We start from the raw sequence: 21,438 nt of genomic DNA, 5'->3' as shown, positions 1-21,438 counted from the left end.
CTGGAGCTAGACAGACCAGGATTCTAACCTCAAGTCCAGTCCCCACGTACATCTGCCTGACTGTGGGCAGGAGGCCGACCCCTCTGAGCCTCAGTCTCCCCATCTAGGAAATGGGCTAACAGCACCTGCTGCACTGAGCCGGGGGCCTGCAGGCAGTCGGTCAACGAGCAGGGCTGCTCCTGGCACAGGGAAGACGCAGGGATGTGTACCGGGACTCCGTGGACTGTCACACAGCAGGTCCCCAGGGAATGTCAGTGTCCCAGGTCTCTGGCTGCGCAGAGAGAGGGTCTAAACACCGAGGGGAGCGTGCTCCCACCTCCCTCTGGCGCCTCCCCACTGCTGCCTACTCTGAAGCCCCAGATGGCATAAGCAGAGCTGGCGAGGCTCCGTTCTGTGAATCCCACACCACGCGCCTACAGGGGGAGCCCTGGACGTGGCAGGGCAGGGACACCGGCCTGAGCATCTGCCTCCGTAAAATGGGATGGAACAGGTGATGCAGCTGGCATGGGGCCCGAGTCAGTATTCTCTGGTGGGGGACAACACCCCGCCGCGGCTGGAGCCCTCTGAGAAGCAACCTCAGCTCCCAGTATGCCTGACACAGCTTGGGACCTACCCCGGGAGGGGGGTCAGTCGCCTCTGGGACCCCAGTGCAGGGCCTGGATGGAGCAGATCATCAGTGCCGGAGGCTGCTTGGCAGAGACGACGGGAGGGAAGGAGCAGGGATGGCCGGGAAGTCTCCGGGGAGTGGGTCTCTGGGAGGTGCAGAAACACCACCTCACCACCAGCAGGACCAGGGACAACTAATGTCACTAAGGGCTCCCTCTGAGCCAGGGACCAAGTCATTTCGCGCTCACAGCCGCCCTATAAGGTAGGCAGGCCTCCAGTTCGCAGGTGGGGAAACAGGACCAGTGACACGAACCAGCTGCCCGGGTCAGGCAGGAAAAGGGCACAGCAGGGGTCTGAACCAGGCAGCCTGGTCACTTGGCCCCTCTGCAGGGTGACCAGAGCATCTGTCCGCTCACGCCAGCAACCAGCCTCTGCCCCCGCCTAGTTCCACGTGGGTCCCTGAGTGGCAGCCGCACCTGAGCCCCGCGGGGCTGCCATGTGTAGGATTTGTCGAGTGTCTGCAGAAGGGCCCCAGGCAGCCCAGGGCCTCCTCTCCGGCTCCAGGGTCACAGCCAGAGGTGCCTGTGCTGGAGGATCATTTTCTGGTGTCTGGGATCTCGCCCGCCTCGGCCTCACCACGCGGACATCAGCCTCCAAGGCTGACTTGGAAATGGCATCACCGCCTGCCCTGCTGGTTTGGGGGTCTGATGCCTGGGGCCTTCTGGAAAGACGCTGCCCCCTCCAAGCCACCTGCAAGGCCAGGGACGTGCCACTCACATGTCCAGTTGTCATTTCCTTAATGACACGTCTCAGGGTCTGGGGCCCGTGGAAAGGACAGCGAGGGGTCAGCGTTATCGCAGGGGGATGGGCTCAGCTCTGAGGTCCAAGAGACTTGGGGCAGCTCTGCAGCTCTGAGCCTGGGGCAGTTCCCCGGGCCTCTGTTTCCACATCCAGAAAATGGGAACATGGGAGCCCGCCTTCTGGATTCATGGGAAGGTGCATAAGCTGTCAGCCAGCGCTAAGCGACAGGCTGCCCGGTCCTGGTGTCTCCTTTAGGAGGCGGGCACACAGCAGGGCTGTTTGGAGCAGCACAGGAGCTGTAGGAAAGGCAGCCCGTGCGGCGATGGGCACACAGCAGGCGCCTGAGGACGTTGCTGAGCCCACACCGTCAGTCTCCCCCGCCCCGCCCCGCACGGAGCACCGTCAGTGGTGAGCACGGTCCCTGCCCTCCAGAGATGGGGGGCAGCGACGCCCAGTGACAAGGGCTCCCACTAATCAAGCTCCACGGCCAGCGAGCAGGGGGCCCTGTGCTGGGGCCAGGAGTCAGGGCGCGAGCAAGTCTGCCCACTCCTGGGAACCCCCAGGGCCACCTGGTCCTCTGTGCCTCAGGCGGGCTTAATGACACTGGCCGGCTTCCACCACCTGGGGAGAGTGCTGTGAAGTCAAGCGAGGCCCTGGGGTCGTGGCCGAGGCCTCAGTGACCGTCCCCTCGGGCAGCGCGGCACACGGGGGCCTGGCTCCCTCCGATTCCAACAGGATGGAGTGGGGTTCTGACCCTGTGTGTCTCATCTGGGCTGCTACTGGCCAAAAGGTTAGGAAACTCGATGGAAGAAATACTTTAAATGTGAGAAAAGTCATGCTCTTCGTGTCTTCTCTTTGCGGGGTGTAAGTCAATTTGGGACTAGACCCCAGGATTCCACGGGAGCCAGCGGTCTGCAGTGTCCCTGTGACACCTCAGCAACCCCCCACCTCACACCTGCTCGTGCCACAGCCCGGTCACCTGAGGGGTGCTTCCTGTCTCCTTAGGTGAGGAGGTCAGGGTCAGGCAGGGGGCATCCCCAGCAAGGGCTACAGCAGTCCGGCAGTCTGAGCGAGGCCCGCCGGACCCCACGCCCGCTCTGCTTTCTACTGCCCCCCAATGCTAGGATTGAGTCTACTTTGGGCCCAGCAGATGGGGGAGGAGACCTTGGAGAGGCGAGGGGGGCTCCACGTACCTCAGGAAGAGTTCTATGTGGACCACGGCCGGCGCGATCTTCTCCACCACGTCAGCGATGAAGTTGAACTTGTACCGCGGGCTGGTCAGCTGGTGGAGACCTGTACTGGCAGAAGAACCAGGTGCTTTAGTGCGGCCCAGACATTTGGGAAGGGGCGCTCACTCGCCCCAAGGATGGTTAATGCTGAGCCTCCTCACCTTACATCACCAGCCCGGCCAGGAGGCTCAGAGAGGTCAGAACACTTGCCCTGGGCCACACAGCACTGATGTGACGCTCACGCTGGATCTGGGCTAGTCCCCCTGGGCCCTTGCCCTTTCTCTCAGATACAGCAATGCCCTGGCGTGAGGAAACCGACCCTTCCCCTTGCCAGCTCTGGCCTGTCCCTCAAGGCCTTGGGCTACTGCAGTGGCTGGACAAGGTTACAGCAGAAGCCCCTGGGTGGTCCCTTCTGAGCTGCCCGCTCCTGGCCATGGTGTGGCCCCCATCTGGGCCAGGTCGGCTGCCGCTGTCTGAGTCGCCAGGGCCCCCCCCCCCAACCCCGACCCTGATCTGTGTCTAACTTAGCCAGGCCCCAGGCTGGCTTGCCAGGCAGCTCACGACCTTCCCTGGAACATTCGCCGGCTCAGATTTCTGCTGCCGTCAGCAGTGGGGCTGCTGCTCGCCAGGACCACAGGCCTGAGACGTGTGGGTGGCACAAGGCCCACACCCCTTTGGTCTCCCTGTTCGGGCACATGCTGGGGTCTCCCAGGTCCCCGCCAGAGACCGGCGCTGTCTGGAACCCAGCGCAGCCCTGCTTGTAAGGGCTCCCAGGGCCTGAAATGAGTACTGGGCTGAGCACCATTGAGCTCCAGCTGTGTGGCTTTAGGCAAATCACTTACCCTCTCTGGGCCTCGACACCTCACCTGAAATGTGAGACCAAAGGTGCCTCTCCACCCCCATCCCCCAGGGAGCTGTGGGAATAGGCTGTGACTTGCAAACTGAAATGCTTCCTGCCTCGGCAGGGGTGGGAGGGGAAGGGGGGAGCCCACCACCCACCCTGCTCCCTGATGCTGGTGAACAAAGAGGGCTCGGCCTGTAAGGTCCAGCTTTGCAGCTGATGTCTCTCGATGGTCTCTGGGAAGTGACCGATAATCAGGATCTAGTGAAAATCTGGTTTTCCTGGTTGTCCAAAGGGACGGGAGGGAGCAGGTTGGGTGCAGCACAGGAGCAGCGTGCAAGCCCACAGTCGGCGCCTCATAAACATCCGTGGACAAGTGCGGTCCCCATCCACGGCCCGACTCGTCTCCGCAGCTGTCCAGGGGGGCAGCCAGGGCAGGGGTCATCAGCTCCATCCTAAAGGTGGGGAAACTTGAGGCTCAGTTCGAGGAGAACCAGGACAGGGGCTGCAGGGCTCCCTTCCTTAGGGCCCTCCCCTGCCCCCCGTGGCCCCTCAAGGCCCTGACTGTGAATTAAGCCTGAGCTGGGACTCGGGGCCCAGAGGAGAGCTTGCCTTGGGCTCCTCGGGCCGGGGAGGTGAGCAGGGCCCACCCCACGGATCCTGTGATGTCTGCCTCTCAACCAGCCTGTGGGCGCCGGCCACGGTGGGCCCAGCCCCCTGCGGTCAGCCTGAATCAAAGGCCGCCTATGCGGGGTGGCTGGAGACTGGCTGGGAGACGTGGCCCGCGGCGGGCCACCTCGTGGCTCCCTGATGATCAAACTGCGGCCGCCAGGGGCCGCTGTGCCCAGAGCCCTCCTCCCAGAGGCAAAGCCCAGTGGAGGGGTGGCATCTAAGATTCAGAGGTTGTGTTTGTGGGCAAGGCCCATGCCGGGCCACGGCTCTGCCTCTCCCAGAACACGTGGGTGCCAGGCACGTTTATTTCCACGTGGATAGCCAACAGTCCCTGAAACTCTGGAGGAGAAGCTACCCGTCAGCTAGCCCGTGGGGCCCGAGCCTAGCTCTGCCTGCCCAATCCCAAGGGCACTGGGAACCTGCATTCATGCTCTATCTTAAAGGCGCAGGGAAGGAAGCCAGCCACCAACCTTGTTGCCCCTTCCAGGTTCTGCTTTCTGACAAGAAAGCTCCCCCGCCAGGCAACCCCCACGTCACCAAGGTCCCGGAGGACTCCAGGCAAGGGGGAGGACTCAGCACCAGGCCTGGATTTCCTCTGGCCAAGGCTCGTGCCCACCATGCCATGCTGGAACAGGCAAGCCCAGGCGGGTGAGGCCAGGTGTCACCCCTCCCTGCTCTGTAAACCGTGGGGGCCACTTACCCCCAGTCTCTGCTCCATCATCCACCATTCCCACGTGGACCACTCCCCAGTTTTCCCTACCACGATGCTCTGGCCTGTCCTGGGTGCAGCTCAAATCTCTCCTCCTCCAGGCAGCCCCCCTGGCAGTCTTCTTCCAGCTCTCCTTGGGGCTCCCAGCATAATGCCTCACCCACCACACTCGCTCTCATAGGGAGGCTGAGTGCCTTCCATGTGTGTGCTCAGTGCTGGGGACAGGCCAGTGACCAGCCAGGCACAGCACTGTGTGACCAGTGACGGGACGGGGGGAGGCCCAGGGTGAGATGGGGGAGTCCAGTGGCACCCCTAATCCAGGCCTGGAAGAGCACACCGGGAGGGGAACAGAGATGCAAAGACACAGCATCACGCATGAGGGCAGCTATGGGTGGATTCGGCCGACTCCAAACCGGGCCCAGTGTGAATAAGACAGAGGAGGGGTGAAAACATCTGATCAGAAGAGGCTGCGTTGCCACGTGACTCGATCCCAGATCTCAGTGACTCCAAAGCTTTAGGCGCGTCTGTCCAGCCCCTGGCTGACCCAGCCCAGGTCCCGCAGGCTGCGCGCCCTGAGCTGCCCAAGCAGCCAAGGAGCTGACCTGGCCACCCGCAGATCTGGACGGCACGGCGGCCTCCCTCCAAATGCTTTTCTTTCCAATGTGGCCTCTCCAGAGATCACTTAAAATAGGCGACATTCAATTTCATATGACGATTTAAAAACAAAAACCCTCTGTAAAATATTCATAGGCCAAAGGCTGGCGGGAAACACATCAGAATATTTCATGGTGGATATTCGGGGGCAGAGGTAAAGTTATGAGTGATTTTGTTTCCTTTTGTGGATTTTCCAAATGTTCTCCCGTAAGCAAGTTAGATATAGAAAGAAACAGAAGGGAGAGAGGAAGGCCTGGACGGGCTGTGAGCTGGGCTGGGGTGTGAGACAGCGAGAGGCCGGGCTGTGTTTCCCACCGTCCCCGGCAGGGCCCTGGTGACTGGCGGGCTGTGGAAGCTCCAAGGAGAAGCCGGGCGGGGCTCACCTCCCACCCAGGCACCAGCTCCTCTGGGACACAGACATGTCCGGATCCCCCGACAGCCCAGCTGTAACCAGCATACGTGAACCCCCAAGGCAGCCCTTGAGAGGGGGCATGGGAGGGAGGGCCTAACCCTAACCCTAACCCAAGGACGAGCATGCTCTGCTTGACCCCATCCGGCCCAGCACACAGTAGGTCTGCAAACACCGCCACAAAGAACATTGTTCAGCCTGTTAACCAGCTTTTGGGGGGAGTAGCCTCACAAGAGCAGCGTCAGTGTGTCCCAGGAAACAGGCCGGAGACAAAGATGGTTTAGGGTGGAGACAGGCCTGGAGCTAGCGCCCGGTCCCATGGACTTCAGAGCCCGCGCCCGCCCTGACCCCACGGCCTGGGGCTCCCGTGCGGAGCTCCTGGGTCAGCCGGCTGGTGCCACAGGCCCCGCCAGGCCCTGTCCCTTTAAGCCGGCGAGGTGGGTGGCGGGGAGGAGGTGGGAGGCGGGCAGGGCCTGCTTCCTGGTCCTCCTCCCCACACAGAGATGAATCATCCCATGAATCAGCGGGAAGGGAAGACGTGGTTCCCACTGCCTCTTTCCACATGAAAACCTCGGGCCCCACGGCTGGGAGGCAGACTCTGTTTATTTGGGGGTTTTGACAACCCCCATCCCCACCCTCACACTGTCCTGGAGCCAAAGTTCTGAAGTCAACAGTCAGTCTTGACCAGATTCAGCTGTTAGCATTTTTTTTGTTTGTTTTCAAAAATAAGCTGCAATCCACAGGCTTTGGAAGTTCTAGTCAGGAAGAACTTGACACAGAGCAAAGCAAACAAGGCCAGGTGTCCAGCGGTAGCGCCCTCCCGCAAGAGGAAGGGGCACAGCCAGAGCGGAAAGGGACGGGGAGAAGGGCTGGCAGGGAGCCAGGTGGGGCCCGGGGCTCCGCCTCCCACATTTCTGCATGGCAGGGCTTCCGGCACAGCGGCAGACCCTGAAAGAGGACCTATGATGTCCCAGCTCTGGACAGTCACGACTGCCATGGAATGGATGGGGAAATCGAGGCCCAGGGTGGGACACTGACTGGCCCAGACACCCCGCAGGGCCACTGATACTGCTGCACGGGTTGTGTACTGCACAGCTCCAGGACCATTCTTAACAAACGTCACAGCGTGACTACCTCCCTTGGAATTGTGCAGTGCGCAACCTGCACAACCGTATGCATTACCCGTCCAGCGCACAATGGGCAGAGCCAGGACTGAGACCCAGTTCTTTCCTCTAACTCCGAGGTCACTGCCCCTTCTTCTATTGCCTCCTGCAATCAGAAGACACCGCCCCTGCGTCAACCAGTAGTTAGGTAAGAGCTGGGAATGGAAGGGCCATCCGCAGGTGCCCACAAGGTCCCAGGCTGTGCCCATCTGTCCATAACGCTGACTACAGCCTGCAGGCCAGATGGCAACGTCTCAGCAGGGCTCACGGACCTGGGTGTCCAGGTCCCATTTACATCTGCAGCCTTGCTACTGCCGCACGCCCCCGACCCGGTACCCTCGGCTCTGGTGCCCCAAGCAGGCGTGCTCTGAAGTGCCCCCCACAAACCTTTGTAATCAGTCCCTCCCTCATCACCCCCAGGCCCAGGCCAACACACCTCCCCTGGGGAGCCTGCCCTGACTCAGTGGGCTCAGTGACCGAGCTCACTCGTCTGGGGCCCAAGGCACCTGGCGACCCCTCCCAGACCTGTCCTTCGAGACTGTCCCCGTGGGCTGGGCGCCCCTGACCCACAGTGGTGAGCGGAGAGCAGCAGGGGAGCAGGGGAATTACCAGGGCCTCCTCCACAGCCTCTCGCCCTCACCCCAGGTCCCACCCACCACCCACAAGGGGCAGGCTTCGAAGCCCCAAGAGCCGCCCTCCGGGTCTGATTAGTTCCCAGGATGGCTCCCTGCCTGTGTTTTTCTTTTTCTTGAAAACATGCCTGTCCCCGAGTGAACTGTCTCCCCCCAGCCAAAGACGGTGGCTACAGCTCCCGGGGGGCGATGCTGCTGTCTGCGACCCCCCGGCTCCCGTCTCTGGAACCCAGGGCTGAGGGCTGCAGCCGGAACTCCCTCTCCGTGGGCCACGCCAGCTGGGGTTCCGGGCACTTATGATAGCAGGGAGTTCTCACAGCAGTTCTTCAGGGCAGGAATCTTCACCCATTTTACAGGTGAGCAAAAAGGCTCAGAGAGGTCAGGAGACCCGCCAAGGCCCGCAGCCAGGTCCCAGACCCCTGACCCCCGGCACGTCTCTCTCCCCGTGCTGGTCCTCAGCCAGGGTGACTGGCTGTCCCGCCCCCAGGAGAGCCCAGCCTTGGCCGGTCCTCAGCTTAGGGCCAGCCTGGCTTTTCTGGCTGTGAATCCCACTGGGGCTGCAGCCAACCCTGTGGAGGAGAGGGCTCGGCTATCAGCTCGTTTGTGCTTTGTCAAAGGGGCCCCACAGGCCAGGCAGGACTCCGGGTTGCCCACAGGGCCGCCCAAGCCACGGAAGCCACGGTGGGGTCAGCCCCTGCTCCTCCTCTTACAGGAAGCCCTCCCTGCCCTGACTGGTCCATCAGCTGACTCCTCTGGGTTCAGGCTCCTCAGCTGTGACGTGGGTACTAAGCGAGGCCAGTGGAACCGCCGTGGGCAGGGCCTGGCACGTGGCAGCCGCTCCACAAACACTGCCCTCCAGCTCCTTTCCGTCCTCCACTGCCCCACCTTCCTCTCACAAACTCCACTTATGTCAGATACGTCCACTTGTTAACATTTAGGTTTATTCCCACTAACGCCTATTAATTAATGCTTACATCGTGCAAAGCACTTGAAATTCATTATCTCATTGATTGTCAATGACCCAGTGAGGAGGATCTGTTGTCCCCATTTCACAGATGAAGAAACTGAGGCGTGGAGAGCTTAGACTTGCAGCGTCTCTCCACGGGAAGTGGTAGAGCTGGGACTCACCCCTGAGCAGCCAGGAACAGACCTGGGTCTCGGTTGTGGCTCTGCCCATTATTTGCTGGAGGGGCTAGAGAATACAGTTGGGCAGGTTGTGCACTGCTACCCTCTGCACCAGACCGGGCATTCAGTTTGGGATGCGCACACACCCACACGTCCTGGCCACATCTTTGCTACACTGACGACAAGGGGTCTGTGATTTTATTCTCTTTCCAACCTGTTTATTCAACACCCTTATCAAAACCAAGCAGGGAGGCCACTTCCTCAAGGTGCTGGAGGCCTGCCCGGGGTACAGGGCACTAGATGCAGTCAGGAGGACCCGGGTTCAGCACAGCTGTGCCTCCCCACCTGGTGACCTCGGGCAGCCCACTACACCTTGATGAGTCTTTTCTTCTAAAGGGCCGTGACAAAAACACCCAGACACGATGTGCGTTTAGCCCAGAGCACAAGGTCTCGCCCTTGACCCTGGTAAAACCTGGTGGCTTCTCACCCTCACAGCAGGCCCAGGAGGAGGCCGCTTTCAGACCCTCTGGCGGGACACGCCGGCTCACTCGGTCAGCCGAGGGCTACTCCGTCATCCAGTGTGCACGAACCCCAGGCTTCCAAGGAGGCCAAGTGAATCTCTGCTTGGCCTCATTTTCCCCAGAGCTCCCGGTAGCTGAGAGGTACGTGTCAGGCCAGGTGGACGCAGCCAGTGGGTTGAGCCTGGCACACCCTTGCTCCAGCTCACCCAGCACAATGCTCGCAGTGTGACCAAGTCAGGGCAGTTCATCCCCAAAGCGGCTGGGTGCCTCTGCTGGGTCCCCTCGGATGTGAACTTGAAGGCAAGGACGGACCTGGATTTGGGCTGGGGGGGGGGGCAGTGGGGCTCCACAGGCCTCACAGGTCATGGTGGGGCCCCCAAAGCCTGGAGAGGTGATAAGCCTGCTACCCTGTCCCAAACCTAGGCCACCCCTTCTCAGTGACACAAACAGAGCAGTACTGCCACCAACACACGGACAGGGCCACGCATCAGCCAGGCTCTTGTCAGGGAACCCCGTGCCCCACTAGACACCCTCCACGCCAGAGCCCCCCGCCAGAACCTGATCACAACTCTCCGAACCCGCTGCTCCAGGAGAGGCCCCGCCACCCACCCTAACCCCCTATCCCCATCAGTCAGGAGATACTAATGCCTCTGGAGCCTGTCCCCCTCGGCTGTCCTCCTAGCTCAGGCCTCATCAGTTCTTCCTCCTCAGGGCACCAGACTCGCACTAGCTGGGCCCCTGTACCCACTCTGCACACCTGTTACCCATAAGCCTTCAGGGGTCCCTCACCTCCAAAAGATGGGTCACCCTCACAGCTCCTCCATCTGGCACCAGCTTACGCTCAGCATTTCCTGCTGTCCTCCTCAGCACAGGCTCTCTTTGCATCAACCTCTCCATGGCTGTTTAGATGCCACCTCCTCCAGGAAGCCCTCCCTGATCTATGTCTCTCCCCATCCCGGAGATGGGTTCTCCCTCCCCTGAGTTCCACACATTGTCATCTGTCCCTCACAACACAGATGATCAGGGATTTCACAAGGACTCGGCTGGTGGTGGTGATGGTGGGCAGGCTGCAGAGGCCAGGAACAGGACGTACTGAGCCTGCAGGCTGCATCAGAAGTCCTGCTTGGTCCCAAAGGCAGTGGTCCCAGAGTCACAACAGGGCTCTGGGCTGGGGAGATGTGCGTCTCATACCCGCCCCCTCAGGCCACTGTGTGGAGGTGCATGGGAAGGGGAGAGGCCTGGGAAGACAGACTGGACGGGGTGCTGTGGGATCCCAGTGCACCTCCAGACCAGCTCAGTGAGTGTGGAGGGCGAGGGTGCTTCCCAGGCCAAGCCCTGGAGGGAAAAGGACAGCTGCACAGCACCCTGGGCCTTAAGCTCCTCTTGGCTGGACTCCTGGCTCTTCACGAGTCCTCAGGAGCCAACAGATGCTGCAGTTCAGCTCTGCTGTCTGGGCAGGGGGAGTGAGAGGAGTGGGGATGCCTGATGAGTCCTGAATGCAGAATTCTGAGACCCACAAGGCCCCAGGAAGCTGCTAAGAGGATTAAAAATCGAAATCCAACAAAGCGCTTAAATAAATAGAGCCGAGAGCCTCTGTTGGCACCTGCACTGGGGCTGAACAATAAAAGCTGATGATTAAATGCCACGTTGTGAACCGCCCAGGGCTTGAGATTCTGATTTAACTGCACGCTTGAAGGCCTATTTGTCTGCAGTTGTAGGCAGACAGGCTGTGAAAAGGGACACCTCTGCTCTACTCAGACCCTCTGCACACAGTTCTCTGGGTTTTACTCTCCCATTGATAGATATTCACCCACACCGCGTAGTATCTGCCTAGCACAGACATGGGAGTACACAAGAGCTCCACGGATAGGTAGTGAACCCTCATCACTGGAGGTATGCAAGGAGGGACACCCACCACGTGGGCCAGTCTTTCATTCCACAGCATCTACTGAGCCCAGGTGCTGGACAGACGTCTGTCTGTGGTCACGGAGCTACCGTCCTCTTCTCACCCTCCTGTGTTTCCCCCACCGTCTGAGGTTCTCCAGGACACAGATGGGGTCTGCCTCATTACAGGGGGCCTTGTTACCAGCCCACGGCCAGCGGGACACACAGAGAAGGTGCTTCACATTCGTGGACTCCCTCAGTCAAGAATAAAGGTTTCAAAATGCCTGGACCACCTCCAACCTCCCTGCTGACCCCCGGCACCCTGAAGCCTGATTCTAACAGCATCCACTACTTGGGGGGGTTGGCACTGGGAAGGGGCCCACAGACACCACCGAGCTGCTGTGGGCAGGCGCCAGGCCCACCCTGAGCCCTCTGCCTCCCAGACCCACCAGGTGGCTGGTTCCAAGCCCCAAGTCAGAAGGTGCGGTGGGTGCTCAAGAAATGATAATGCCCATCTCCATGATGCCGAGTGGCACCATGCTCCCAGTCTCCTGGGCACAATCCAAGCACAAGACTGACCTCATCACCCTCACTTCTCTTAAAACCCTTCAGTGGCTCTCCCGTATAATCATGGCTAATCCCACATAACGCTTCCCAAACCGGGCTCCCCGGAACCCCGGTGTGCCAGGAGGAGGTCACGTGTGTCCTGCCAGGAAAGAGCTCTGTTGAAGTTCTCTTGGGAAACCCTGGGTTTTATCATTTTGTGGGTTTTTTTTTTTTTTTTTTCCTTGCTGTAGGTGTTCTCAGAAGCTCTGATAGACTCAAGCGGAGTGTGAATCCCCATTGCAGGGCTGGCGTTCACTTTCCCAAACTTTTGGGGCCACAGGACACTTATTTTCAGAATCCCAGACATGATTCGGGAAGCCTGGCCTACAGGATGAAGCCTAAAACACGACATTTATGGGCCACTTGTGGTCCTGTCCCAGCCAAGCTGCCCAGCCTTGGGCATCTCTCACAAGCCTACGCACGCACGCGCGCACACGCATCCGCTGCACAACAATTGCTCTGGGCTACGTGGCTCACCATGCACGTGCCTCCACGTGGTGTTCACGCTGTCTTCTCTTCCCCGAAAGCCTATCCCTCCCGCTACCTGGAAGACGCGTCCCCATCCTTGGAGATTCAGCTTAGATGCCCCTCACCCCTGAAGGATTCCCGGCACCCCGGGCAGCGGTGCTCCCCACGGTAGAGCCTGTTCTGGCGGTCAGCATCTCCTGGTGGGCAGCTGCGGGCTGAGGGCACACACGGGGCCTGACAACTCCATCGCCGTGAACTCCGGGCCCAGCGCAGGTGGTTGCACTCAGAGCTCCTGCGGAACCAACGCCGGAGCCTGCATTCCTAAGAGGTGCCCCAAACAAATAAGGGTTTTCCAGCATTTTCTTCCACAGGGTCAACCTGTGTGGCAAGAAGCCACCCAGAGCCAAGGCCAGGTTACGGGAGGCTGTTCTAAGGTTTGACGGGACTGAGAAATTTCCTACCCCGACGGCCGGTCCCCACGGAGCTCCAAGCGGTCCAGAGGCTCCACAAGCCCGCTCCCCATTCCTAAACAGCCCTCCGGGGACATGCGTTTTAAGCGCAGTGCAAGACAAGAAAGAAGACACCACATGTCACTCAGTTGGTGTCTCTTGAATATCCAGACCAGATATTTAAGGCCAGGAAAGACTGCTTTGCATACAACACCCAGGCAGGGAGGGATATGGGGACCAGGGGAAATGAGACACCACATGGGTAAGTTTTGATGAGGCCAGAGGCTGGAGAGATGTAGAGCTAGACCAGGCCCCTCGGGGTGGTTAGGAGAGCACCGGGTTTCACCTACTTCTGTGACCCTGGGGACAGCACTTTACCTCTCCCAGCCTCAGTTTCCCCACCTGGAAGACCAGAAGGCTGGTTGGATGATTTCTCAAAAAAACCATCCCTTGTGCCGGGGAAGTGTGGACCTTGAGGCTCCGCCCCGGCTCTGAGCCTGTTTCCCCAGGAGACTGCTTCATTCCACCCCCCCGCAGTGCTAGCGGAGCAGCCCGACCGAGCGCTTACCCGATGGGCAGGCGCCCTTCTGCAGCTGGCGCACGGGCGTCCCGGAGAGCCGCAGCGCGCGGCGGCTGGCCGCCTGCAGCGCGCACACGTTGGCGTAGGTGTGCCCGTCGGTGCCGCACACGGCGTGCGCCCAGCGACACCGACACACGCCGCGCACACACTCCAGGCTCTCCCCGCACGGCGGGTCTACGGCGCGGCCGCACGGCTCGCCCTCGACGGCGGCACACACCAGGCAGCAGTCGCAGAGGTCGGGCACGTAGCCGCCGGGACAGCGGGGACTCGGGCACCGTGACACGTCGCAGCGCGCGGGGCACGACGTGGCCAGGGGCTCCCGGGCCAGCGCCAGCGCGACCAGGGCGGCCAGGAGCAGCGCCCGCGCCTGCATGGCGGACGGGCCCGCGGCGGGCGGCAGCGCGGGGGACCGGCCAGGGGCGCACCGAGGCCGCGGCTCCGGGCGCCGACGGAGGGAACGCGGGCGGGAGCGCGGCCACACGCGCCGGCGGCTCAGGCGGGCGGGCGCCGGGACCGCAGAGACATGCCCGGGGCGCGGAGAACCCGGGGGACTGGGGAGGCGCCCGCTCCCTCTGGGCAGACGGTCTGCGGGTAGCCGGCCCCTCCGCGTTTAGAGGCGCCGGCCTCCCGCCCGCCCTCGCTGGAAGGGGGCGGCCCGGCCCCTCCGCCAGCTCCGCCCCGGCCCAACCGCCCCCGCCCGGCCTTCCGGGCCTGGACCCACCCGCGGCCGAAAGCTGGGCCTGCCCGGTCTGGGAAACCGGTGTGATGGATATTCTGCGACCCCGCCCCCGGGTAGGGGCCTTGGGGAGGAGGAGCCGGCCAGTGTGCAGGCCTCCGGCACCCCTGGGAATCCCTGAGCTAGCCGAGTTCATGACTGAGTTCCAGTGACCTCAGCTACTCCCCCCATCACCCTCCCCCTCACAGAAATGGGCAAGGCCAGACCGTCCCAGCTCCTCCTCCCCAGCCTGCCGCCCCTCCCTCTCCTCCGCCCCCGGCGCCCCTCCCGCACCCCAGGCCGCCTCAGCCAGGAAGCCCTCCGGACAGACCCGGACCAATCCACGTTGGTGGGAGGGATGGATGTCACCCCTCCTGGCTCCCCACCTCCACTGGGGACGAACCTTCAGGAAGTGCCCCCCCACCCCATTGTCCTCAGTCTTTAGAGCTTGGAGGATGTACTCCCCCAGGCTCTGGACACGGTCTGTCCGGTTGCAGCCCGGCTCTCGGTGCTCTGTGGCCCTGGCAGTTGTCTTACAGCTCTGTGCCTCAGTTTCCTCTGCACGAAAGGGGAAGGAATAGCACTTGCTGCCTCACAGGATGTAGGGAGAGTCCCACGCAGTGGATGGCGGAGGAATGTCCGCAAGCACCTTGTGCGTGGCATGCGGTCGGCCCACGGGACCGGGAGGCTGCTTCATCCTGATTATTCCGCACATGGCCTCTGAAAAGCCACTTCAGACCCAGGCCCCGCCCGAGGGCCCAGAGCCTGGTGACCATGATGTCATCAGCATGACAAGGGCTGTGGGGATCCGAGGAGAGGGCAGAACCCTCCTTTGGAGGTGAGCTTCAAGAGGGTGTAGGGTCTGGGACTTCCCTGGTGGTCCAGTGTTTAAGACTCCGTGCTGCCAATGCAGGGGGCCCAGGTTCGATCCCTGGTCAGGGAACCAGATCCCGTATGCCGCAACTAAAGATCCTGCATGCCGTAACTAAGACCTGGAGCAGCCAAATAAATAAATAAATAAGAGGGTGCAGGATCTGGATGTGGTCATGGGCCTGGGGGCTGGCAGGGTCAAGCCAGGAGCTCTGCCCCACCTAGGCCAAGGGTCCAGAAGCAAAGGCAAGTCAGAGTGGCGACCCATTCGGCAAAGAAAGCCCTCGGGTGCAGACCCTGGAGCTGGGGGTCTGTACCCTCTCTGGCAGGCCCTTAGGCTGCCTGGTGAAGTCTGGAAAGCCCTGCTCGGAATAATGTCTTTTAAATGCATAAAACAAGCTGCACGGCGTTACTAGGGGAAGTAATGCTCTTATTAATCCAGTTATTTAAACGTATAAAACTGCAAATAAATCCACGGTAAGTACATGGCTTCTCTGTGAACCCCTTAAATAAGATCTGGCCACCAGTGGGACACCCGGCCAGATTTCAGAGCACAAGGGGGTCTAGAGGTGCCCGCAGCCGCTGCAGCATGGAGGGAAATACCTGCGTTCCTCTCGGTGACAGGGTCACAGGGGCCCTGTGGCTTGGGCCTGCTTCACCATGGAAGGATATGCTGGGCTTCAGGGGAGGGGTTGGTGAAAATAAACGTTTTTTCTTTCTTCATCCAAGTTTTCAGACACCCAGGTTAGGAACCTCTGGCTCAGAGGAGGGAGAGGGAGCTGGGGGGGGGGGGAGGGACTGTGTCTGGTCCCTGAGGGCCTTGGTGTCCTTGAGGGACTGGGCACTGCTGAGAGGTCAGACGGGATGTGGCCCATCAGACAGGCATGCTGGAGGAAGTGGCTCAGGCTGGGGTACAGAAGGGGAGCTGGGGCCCCTGAGAGGCAGTGGCCGTGAGTGTAGGGTTGAAGGTCAGCAGGAGAACGGGCCGGAGGAGCCTGGGTCTTCCCTTTCTAAAAGGCCCTTTGACAAAGGGCAATGGGATATGCACTTCTGCCTCGAAAAACTGGACATGCATTTTGCTTTGAAGATGTGGAGAATTTCAGGCCTTTCTTGGAATAACCCAGAATGCCAGGGGTGGGGGACCACAGGGCTGGTCTGGGCCTCCCCCAACCCTGGCCAGGGCTCCTGGTTTGTCTCTCCTCTAGGGAGGGTGCAGGCCTGAGGGGCAGAGGGAGTGGCGCATGGGCCCAGGACGTCCTGGGGGCACCATGACCCAGAGTAGGCTCCTTGGGGGACCTCGGCATGCCAGACACCCAACCCTGCCGGGATGCTCCAGCGCACAGAAAAGCAGAGACCTGGGTAGGACCGAGAGCTCATTTCTTCTAAACCTTTTGTCTGCAGGTGGGGAAACTGAGTCTCAGAGAGGTCCCTGGGCTGGCCACAGCTGCAGACCAGAGCTCTCACAGCCCTCTACAGTTTACACGGGACAACGCCTGCTGTTCTTGGGCCCTGCGGCTGTTCAGGTGCTCTGCTTACATGATTTGATGCCATATTCACGGCTGCCCTGGGAGGCGGGTATCGCAATCCTTGAAGGAAGCTGTGGGATGCACGTGTCACGGTGTGTGGCAGCCTGGGACTCAGTCCATGCTCTTCCCTCAAGGCCACACTGCCCCCAACGGTCACCTGATCTGACCTTTACAACCGTCGTGCGAAGGGGATATTTATTCCCCTTGTACAGATGGGGAAACTGAGGCCCGAAGTGAAAGGACCCATCCGTCGCTTCCCTTCTCCCCTCTGAAACTGGGGTGCACTCCCTGGGGTTGCCTTTGTTTTTGCCTGAAATAGGCAGGCCCCTCTCACAGAGGCTGCAGTGAGCATGGCTGGCCCCAGGCCCAGAGTGCTCTGCCGGTAAAAAGGGAATCTGTTTCCACATGTTAGTGCAGCTGCCGGGGAGACGGAGGGAGCAACGCCCCCTGCTGCTCCCTCTCCATCCTGCCTCTGGGTGCAAAGCAGGGCACCTTCGGTGGCTTCCCCCCGCCTGCTGCAGGAACCCCTCCCGCGGGATCTGAGTCTCCCCTCCTGTGGGTGAACGTCCTCGAAGGCCTAGGATGCTCCCAGGTGGTGCTTCAAGGAAGGTGGAGGCTCTTCCTATTTATTATTCATTCATTTATATTGACTCCCCGTTACCCCCACCGTTGGTACTTAAGGCCTTTTACAAACAAGAACAAGATCAAAAGGAAGGAAGAGAAATCAAGTAAAGCAAAAATGAGTGATAGAAAAATAATGGGAAACCAGAGGTGGAGCTAAGGTGCAAATTCTTGTCACAAGATGCTATTTTTGAGTGCATGCCCATAAATTTGGCTCCCGGCTTCCTGGTAGCCAAGGCGAAGATGGAAACGTGATGTCCATGTTGCAGAAAGAAGCCATTACTCCAAAGCAGCCTGACTTCTCCCTACTAAGGGGAAAGAGGTGTCCCCAGGGAGCCTCAGAAAGGATTCTGCAGGATGGCCTGACACCTTCCACAGCCGGTCCCGTGTGGCTCCCCAGAAAATAGCTGTCAGTGGGAATGAGGGGCAAGCCAGCCTAGGGATCCTACAAGAAGCTCCATTCCTTAGCAGGTGGGATTCAGCCTGGCCCAGGGGGAGCAGGGGGCCTCTGCAGTAAGTGCCCAAGCTTGGTGGGACATCCTAGAACCTCATTCAGAAGCAGGAGCTTGTGATACTGAACTTGATGAGAGCTGGCCTCACTCGCTCGTGAGAACGCCTTCCCACGTAACACACTACACCGCAGGGAAAGAGCTCCACGAACCTTTCAGTGCGCGGGCTGGGTCAGCCCATATGACTCTCGGCACACAACACAGCAGGGCGAGAAGGTTCCAGAAGAGGGGAGCGGGCCATGAGGACTGAAGACCGTCAGAACCATGTCAACGAGGGCCCCAGACACTCTGCTCTGGGACCCTCTAGCAAAACACAGCCCAGGGGACCGAGGCGTTCTCCCCATAGCCTGGCGCCCAAGGGTCCAGGCGGGGAGACCGGTGGGGTTGCCTGGCACGTCCCTGACCACCGGCAGAGCAGCGAGCGGTGGGCAGAGGGCAGTCGTGTTCCCTGCAGACTCTGCCTCATTTGTGAGCTCAGGAGAAGCGCCCTATGGGAGACGCCCCCGAATTCTTGGGCCAAAGGGATATTTTCTGTGGGGCTCAGGGTCTTGCATCTGCAGGTAGGGGTTCCTGCTATAGAGAGTGACCTTGCTCCAGGTTGCCATCATAGTATGGTCACCACCTGGGTCGTGCCTGACTCTGCTCCAGTTGTCAGCCCCTCACAGAGAGGGACAGTGTCTCATCTCCCCAGCACTGGCCAGGCTGGGCGTTGGCCAAGGTTACTTACACTGATCGGAATGGAATTGAGTCCATCCAGGCGGGAGCCCTGGGGGACCTCCACCGCAGGCCTCCGTCTCTGCACAGAGCTGGACAGCCGGCCGGGCCTTGGTCCTCGGGTCGAACTCTCCAAGCTCTGGGAAGCCTCTGCCCTTTGACCTGAACTTTGTCTAAGGCTTCACATTGGATGAGGTCATGACTTAGGTCACTTTGGGGACTTTGCATCCCAGCCGCACCTCGGCCTGCAGTAAGATTCGTCAGCCCACGTTAGTGGGTGACTCAGAGGGTGGGCCCCCGGCACAGGGTTGGGGGGGGAGGGGGTCAGGGTGGGTGGGACCCGCTCTGTCTTCAGCCCCCAGCCCCTTGGCCCTTACCACACTTGGAGGAGGTGAGTCTCTCTGAGAGAGAGACTTCCCTCCTCACCCCTGTGTCCTCCCTGGCCCCTGGCCTCCAGGGGCAGAGGGGGAGGGACAGGCACCAGCTAGCACTCAGGACTGCTCGGGGGACCCTGGGGAATAGGTGCTACTGTAATCCCCATTTTGCAGGTGGGGCAGCCAAGGCACAGAGAGGTGGGGTAAGGTGGCCAAAGGCACAGAGCCTGCCCGAGACGGAGCAAGATATGGACCCAGGGTATATGACTCCAGAGCGCATGCCCACGGCCTGTTCACTGCACTGTCTCGGGGCAACCACACCGTGACAGCACGCACGGAGGATGCTGGGACAGAGGGAAGCCTGGGGGCTGGACGGGGGCCACTCTGGGGCCCAGGGGAAAGGAGGGCCTTCCCTGAGTGGGCTCTGAATGCTGGGGAGGGGTTTGCTGGACAGAGCAGGAAGACAGGGAGCCCCAGGAGAGGGTGCAGGGGTGCAGAGGGGGCCAGCAGGGTTAGGGAAGGCAAGCCTTCTCTCTAGGGCAGTGGGGACCCCTGGAGGAGGAGAAGGGGCAGCACAGCAAGGTCAGCTGTTTTGAGACAGCTCGCTCTGGCTACATGAGGGCCTGGATTGGCCAGAAGGGGGTGTGCAAAAAGTAGGGGACCTGGCGGGGGATTCTGCAGAGATCCAGGTGCAAGGTGATGCCTTGGCCCCAAGTTGTTTGCAGGTAAGCGACAGAAAGCCCCACTCCAACTGGCTTCAGCAAAAGAGGGCTTATCGGTGCACCTTCCTGGAAGGTGCAAGGTGATCTAATGTCAGGTATGGCCTGATCCAGGAACTCACAGTGTCCTCTGGCCCATCTGGGCTGTGCTCCCCGTGGCGCTGGTTTCATTCTCAGGCTCTAGGGGTTGCAGGATGGCTGCCAGCAGAACCAGACTCACATCCTCTAAGGGGCCTCTTCCCCTGCAGTCCCAGCAAAAGTCTCAGCGTGTCTTATGATGGTTCTCACATCCATCCCTGACCCAACCACGAAGGCAGCAGAGTCAGGAGCAGCTGCCTGCAGTCCAGCTCTGATCACCCCCTGCTGGGCTCAGCATTTTCCAGCCAGATGACAGTCCCAGGTGGCAGGAAGGTAAGTCTCAGAGACTGAGCTGAAAGAAGCTACACAGTGACTGAGACCAGCAGATCTGGGCATTCCCTTCACAGAGGTGGACACTCTGCTTGCACACCTCTAGTGACGGGGAGCTCACTACCCATCAAGGCAATCCTTCCCGTTGTTAGAATGTTCTTCCTTCGATTGAGCTAAATGCTGCTCCTGTAATTCCCACCTCTGAACTTTGCTGGACCCCAGGAGACTGTGGAAAAAACATCAGTTCCCTTATCTACAAAAGAAGGCTTCAGGGACTTCCCTGGTGGTCCGGGGGTAAAGAGTCCGCCTTCCAATGCAGGGGTTGTGGGTTCGATCCCTGGTGGGGGAACTGAGATCCCACATGCCATGGGGTAACTAAGCCCATTCGCCACAACTACTGAGCTCGCGAGCTTCAGTGAAGATCCCGTGTGCTGCAACTAAGACCCAACGCAGCCAAAAAACAAAAATAATAGTAAAGAAAATTTAAAATAATAATAAAGAAAAAAAAGAAGGCTGCAAACATCAGAGGCTGGTCATCATGTTTCTTCTCTATTAGTTGCCTTGTGACCTTGGGCCTCAGTTTTCTATCTATCTAGAGAATGAAAAGAAGGAAACTTCCTCCTGGGGTTCCTAAGGACCAACAGAGGCAGTAGGTAGGGCTGTAAGATGGCCCCCAAGGTTCCTGTCCCCGGTGTACACACCCTTCATATGCCCCTTGAGTATGGGTGGGCCTGACCTAATCAGGTGAGCCCTTAAAAGGGCCTGGGCCCTTCCTGAAGGCAGAGGCTCAAAGTGTAGAGAGATTGGAAGTGTGAGGGACCCATGGAGGGGGCCACAAGGCAAGGACCTGGGGTGACCTCTAGGAGCTGAGTGGTCCCCAGCTGACAGTCCACAAGACAGTGGGGACCTCAGTCCTACAACCGCAAGGAAATGAATTCTGCCAACAGCCTGAAGGGCCTGAAGATGTCTTCCCCGCTGAGCCTCTAGTCGGGGGTGCAGGCAGCCAACACTGTGTGAGACCCTGAGCGAGGACCAGCTAAGTCGTGCCGGAGTCTTGCCCCACAGATACCATGAGACAATACATGTGCGTTGTTTCCAGCCACTAGGTGTGTGGCGATTTGTTTTGCGGCACAGAAAATGAATACAGGAGGTGAGGGCTGAGTGTGTCGTTAACTCTGAGGGGACAGAGGGAGCAAGTCAAGGGAAGCAGCTGGAGGGGTGGGGGGACAACAGCCTGGAGGAGGGGAGGCAGACCTTGGGGCCAAGTCCCAGCCCCGGAGACAGCCGCTCCTGGGCCCCGCCTGCTGGCCCAGCTCTGCCCTTTCTCGGGGAGTTTCTTTAAGTACCACAAGGCGGGCACTAGTTACACCCACCTCACGGGAGCAGAAAACCAAGCTAGGAGAGGTTGAGTGGCTTTCCCAAGACCCCGAAGCCATTAGGCAATGGACCCAGGGTTAGAAAATAGTTGGATCTGACCCCAAAGTTCATGCTCTTACCCCAGCACCACACTTCTGTTCCACGTCCATTTTATAGAAGGGAAAACTGAGGCCCAAGAAGGGGAGGTGGGTTGCAGAGATGCCAGGCTAATTGTTAACCAAAGGTCACATGACTGAGCCTCTACTACGTAACAACA

General features: G+C 60.1%; 1 protein-coding gene and 1 non-coding gene across 3 annotated transcripts in view; one reads left to right on the top strand and one right to left on the bottom strand.

Moving 5' to 3' along the window:
- HTRA3 (HtrA serine peptidase 3) overlaps positions 1 to 13,722 on the bottom strand; it is a 32,524-nt gene extending 18,802 nt beyond the window's left edge. For both annotated transcript variants that reach the window (XM_059923668.1, XM_059923669.1), the window contains exons 1-2: positions 13,338 to 13,722; positions 2,601 to 2,700 (exon numbers count right to left, since the gene is read on the bottom strand). In XM_059923668.1, the coding sequence (XP_059779651.1) occupies positions 2,601 to 2,700; positions 13,338 to 13,722 (485 nt within the window). The remainder of the gene's footprint in view (positions 1 to 2,600; positions 2,701 to 13,337) is intronic.
- Positions 13,723 to 14,934: 1,212 nt separating this feature from the next.
- On the top strand, positions 14,935 to 15,007 carry TRNAG-GCC (transfer RNA glycine (anticodon GCC)). Its single transcript has one exon. It is a non-coding gene; the product is annotated as a tRNA-Gly (tRNA).
- The last annotated feature ends 6,431 nt before the right edge of the window (positions 15,008 to 21,438 follow it).

The sequence above is a fragment of the Balaenoptera ricei genome, chromosome 5 (assembly GCF_028023285.1).
Source record: "Balaenoptera ricei isolate mBalRic1 chromosome 5, mBalRic1.hap2, whole genome shotgun sequence".
Taxonomy (NCBI): domain Eukaryota; kingdom Metazoa; phylum Chordata; class Mammalia; order Artiodactyla; family Balaenopteridae; genus Balaenoptera; species Balaenoptera ricei.
The sequence above is the reverse complement of the archived record's forward strand: the minus strand, read 5'-3'. Positions and strand labels throughout refer to the sequence as shown.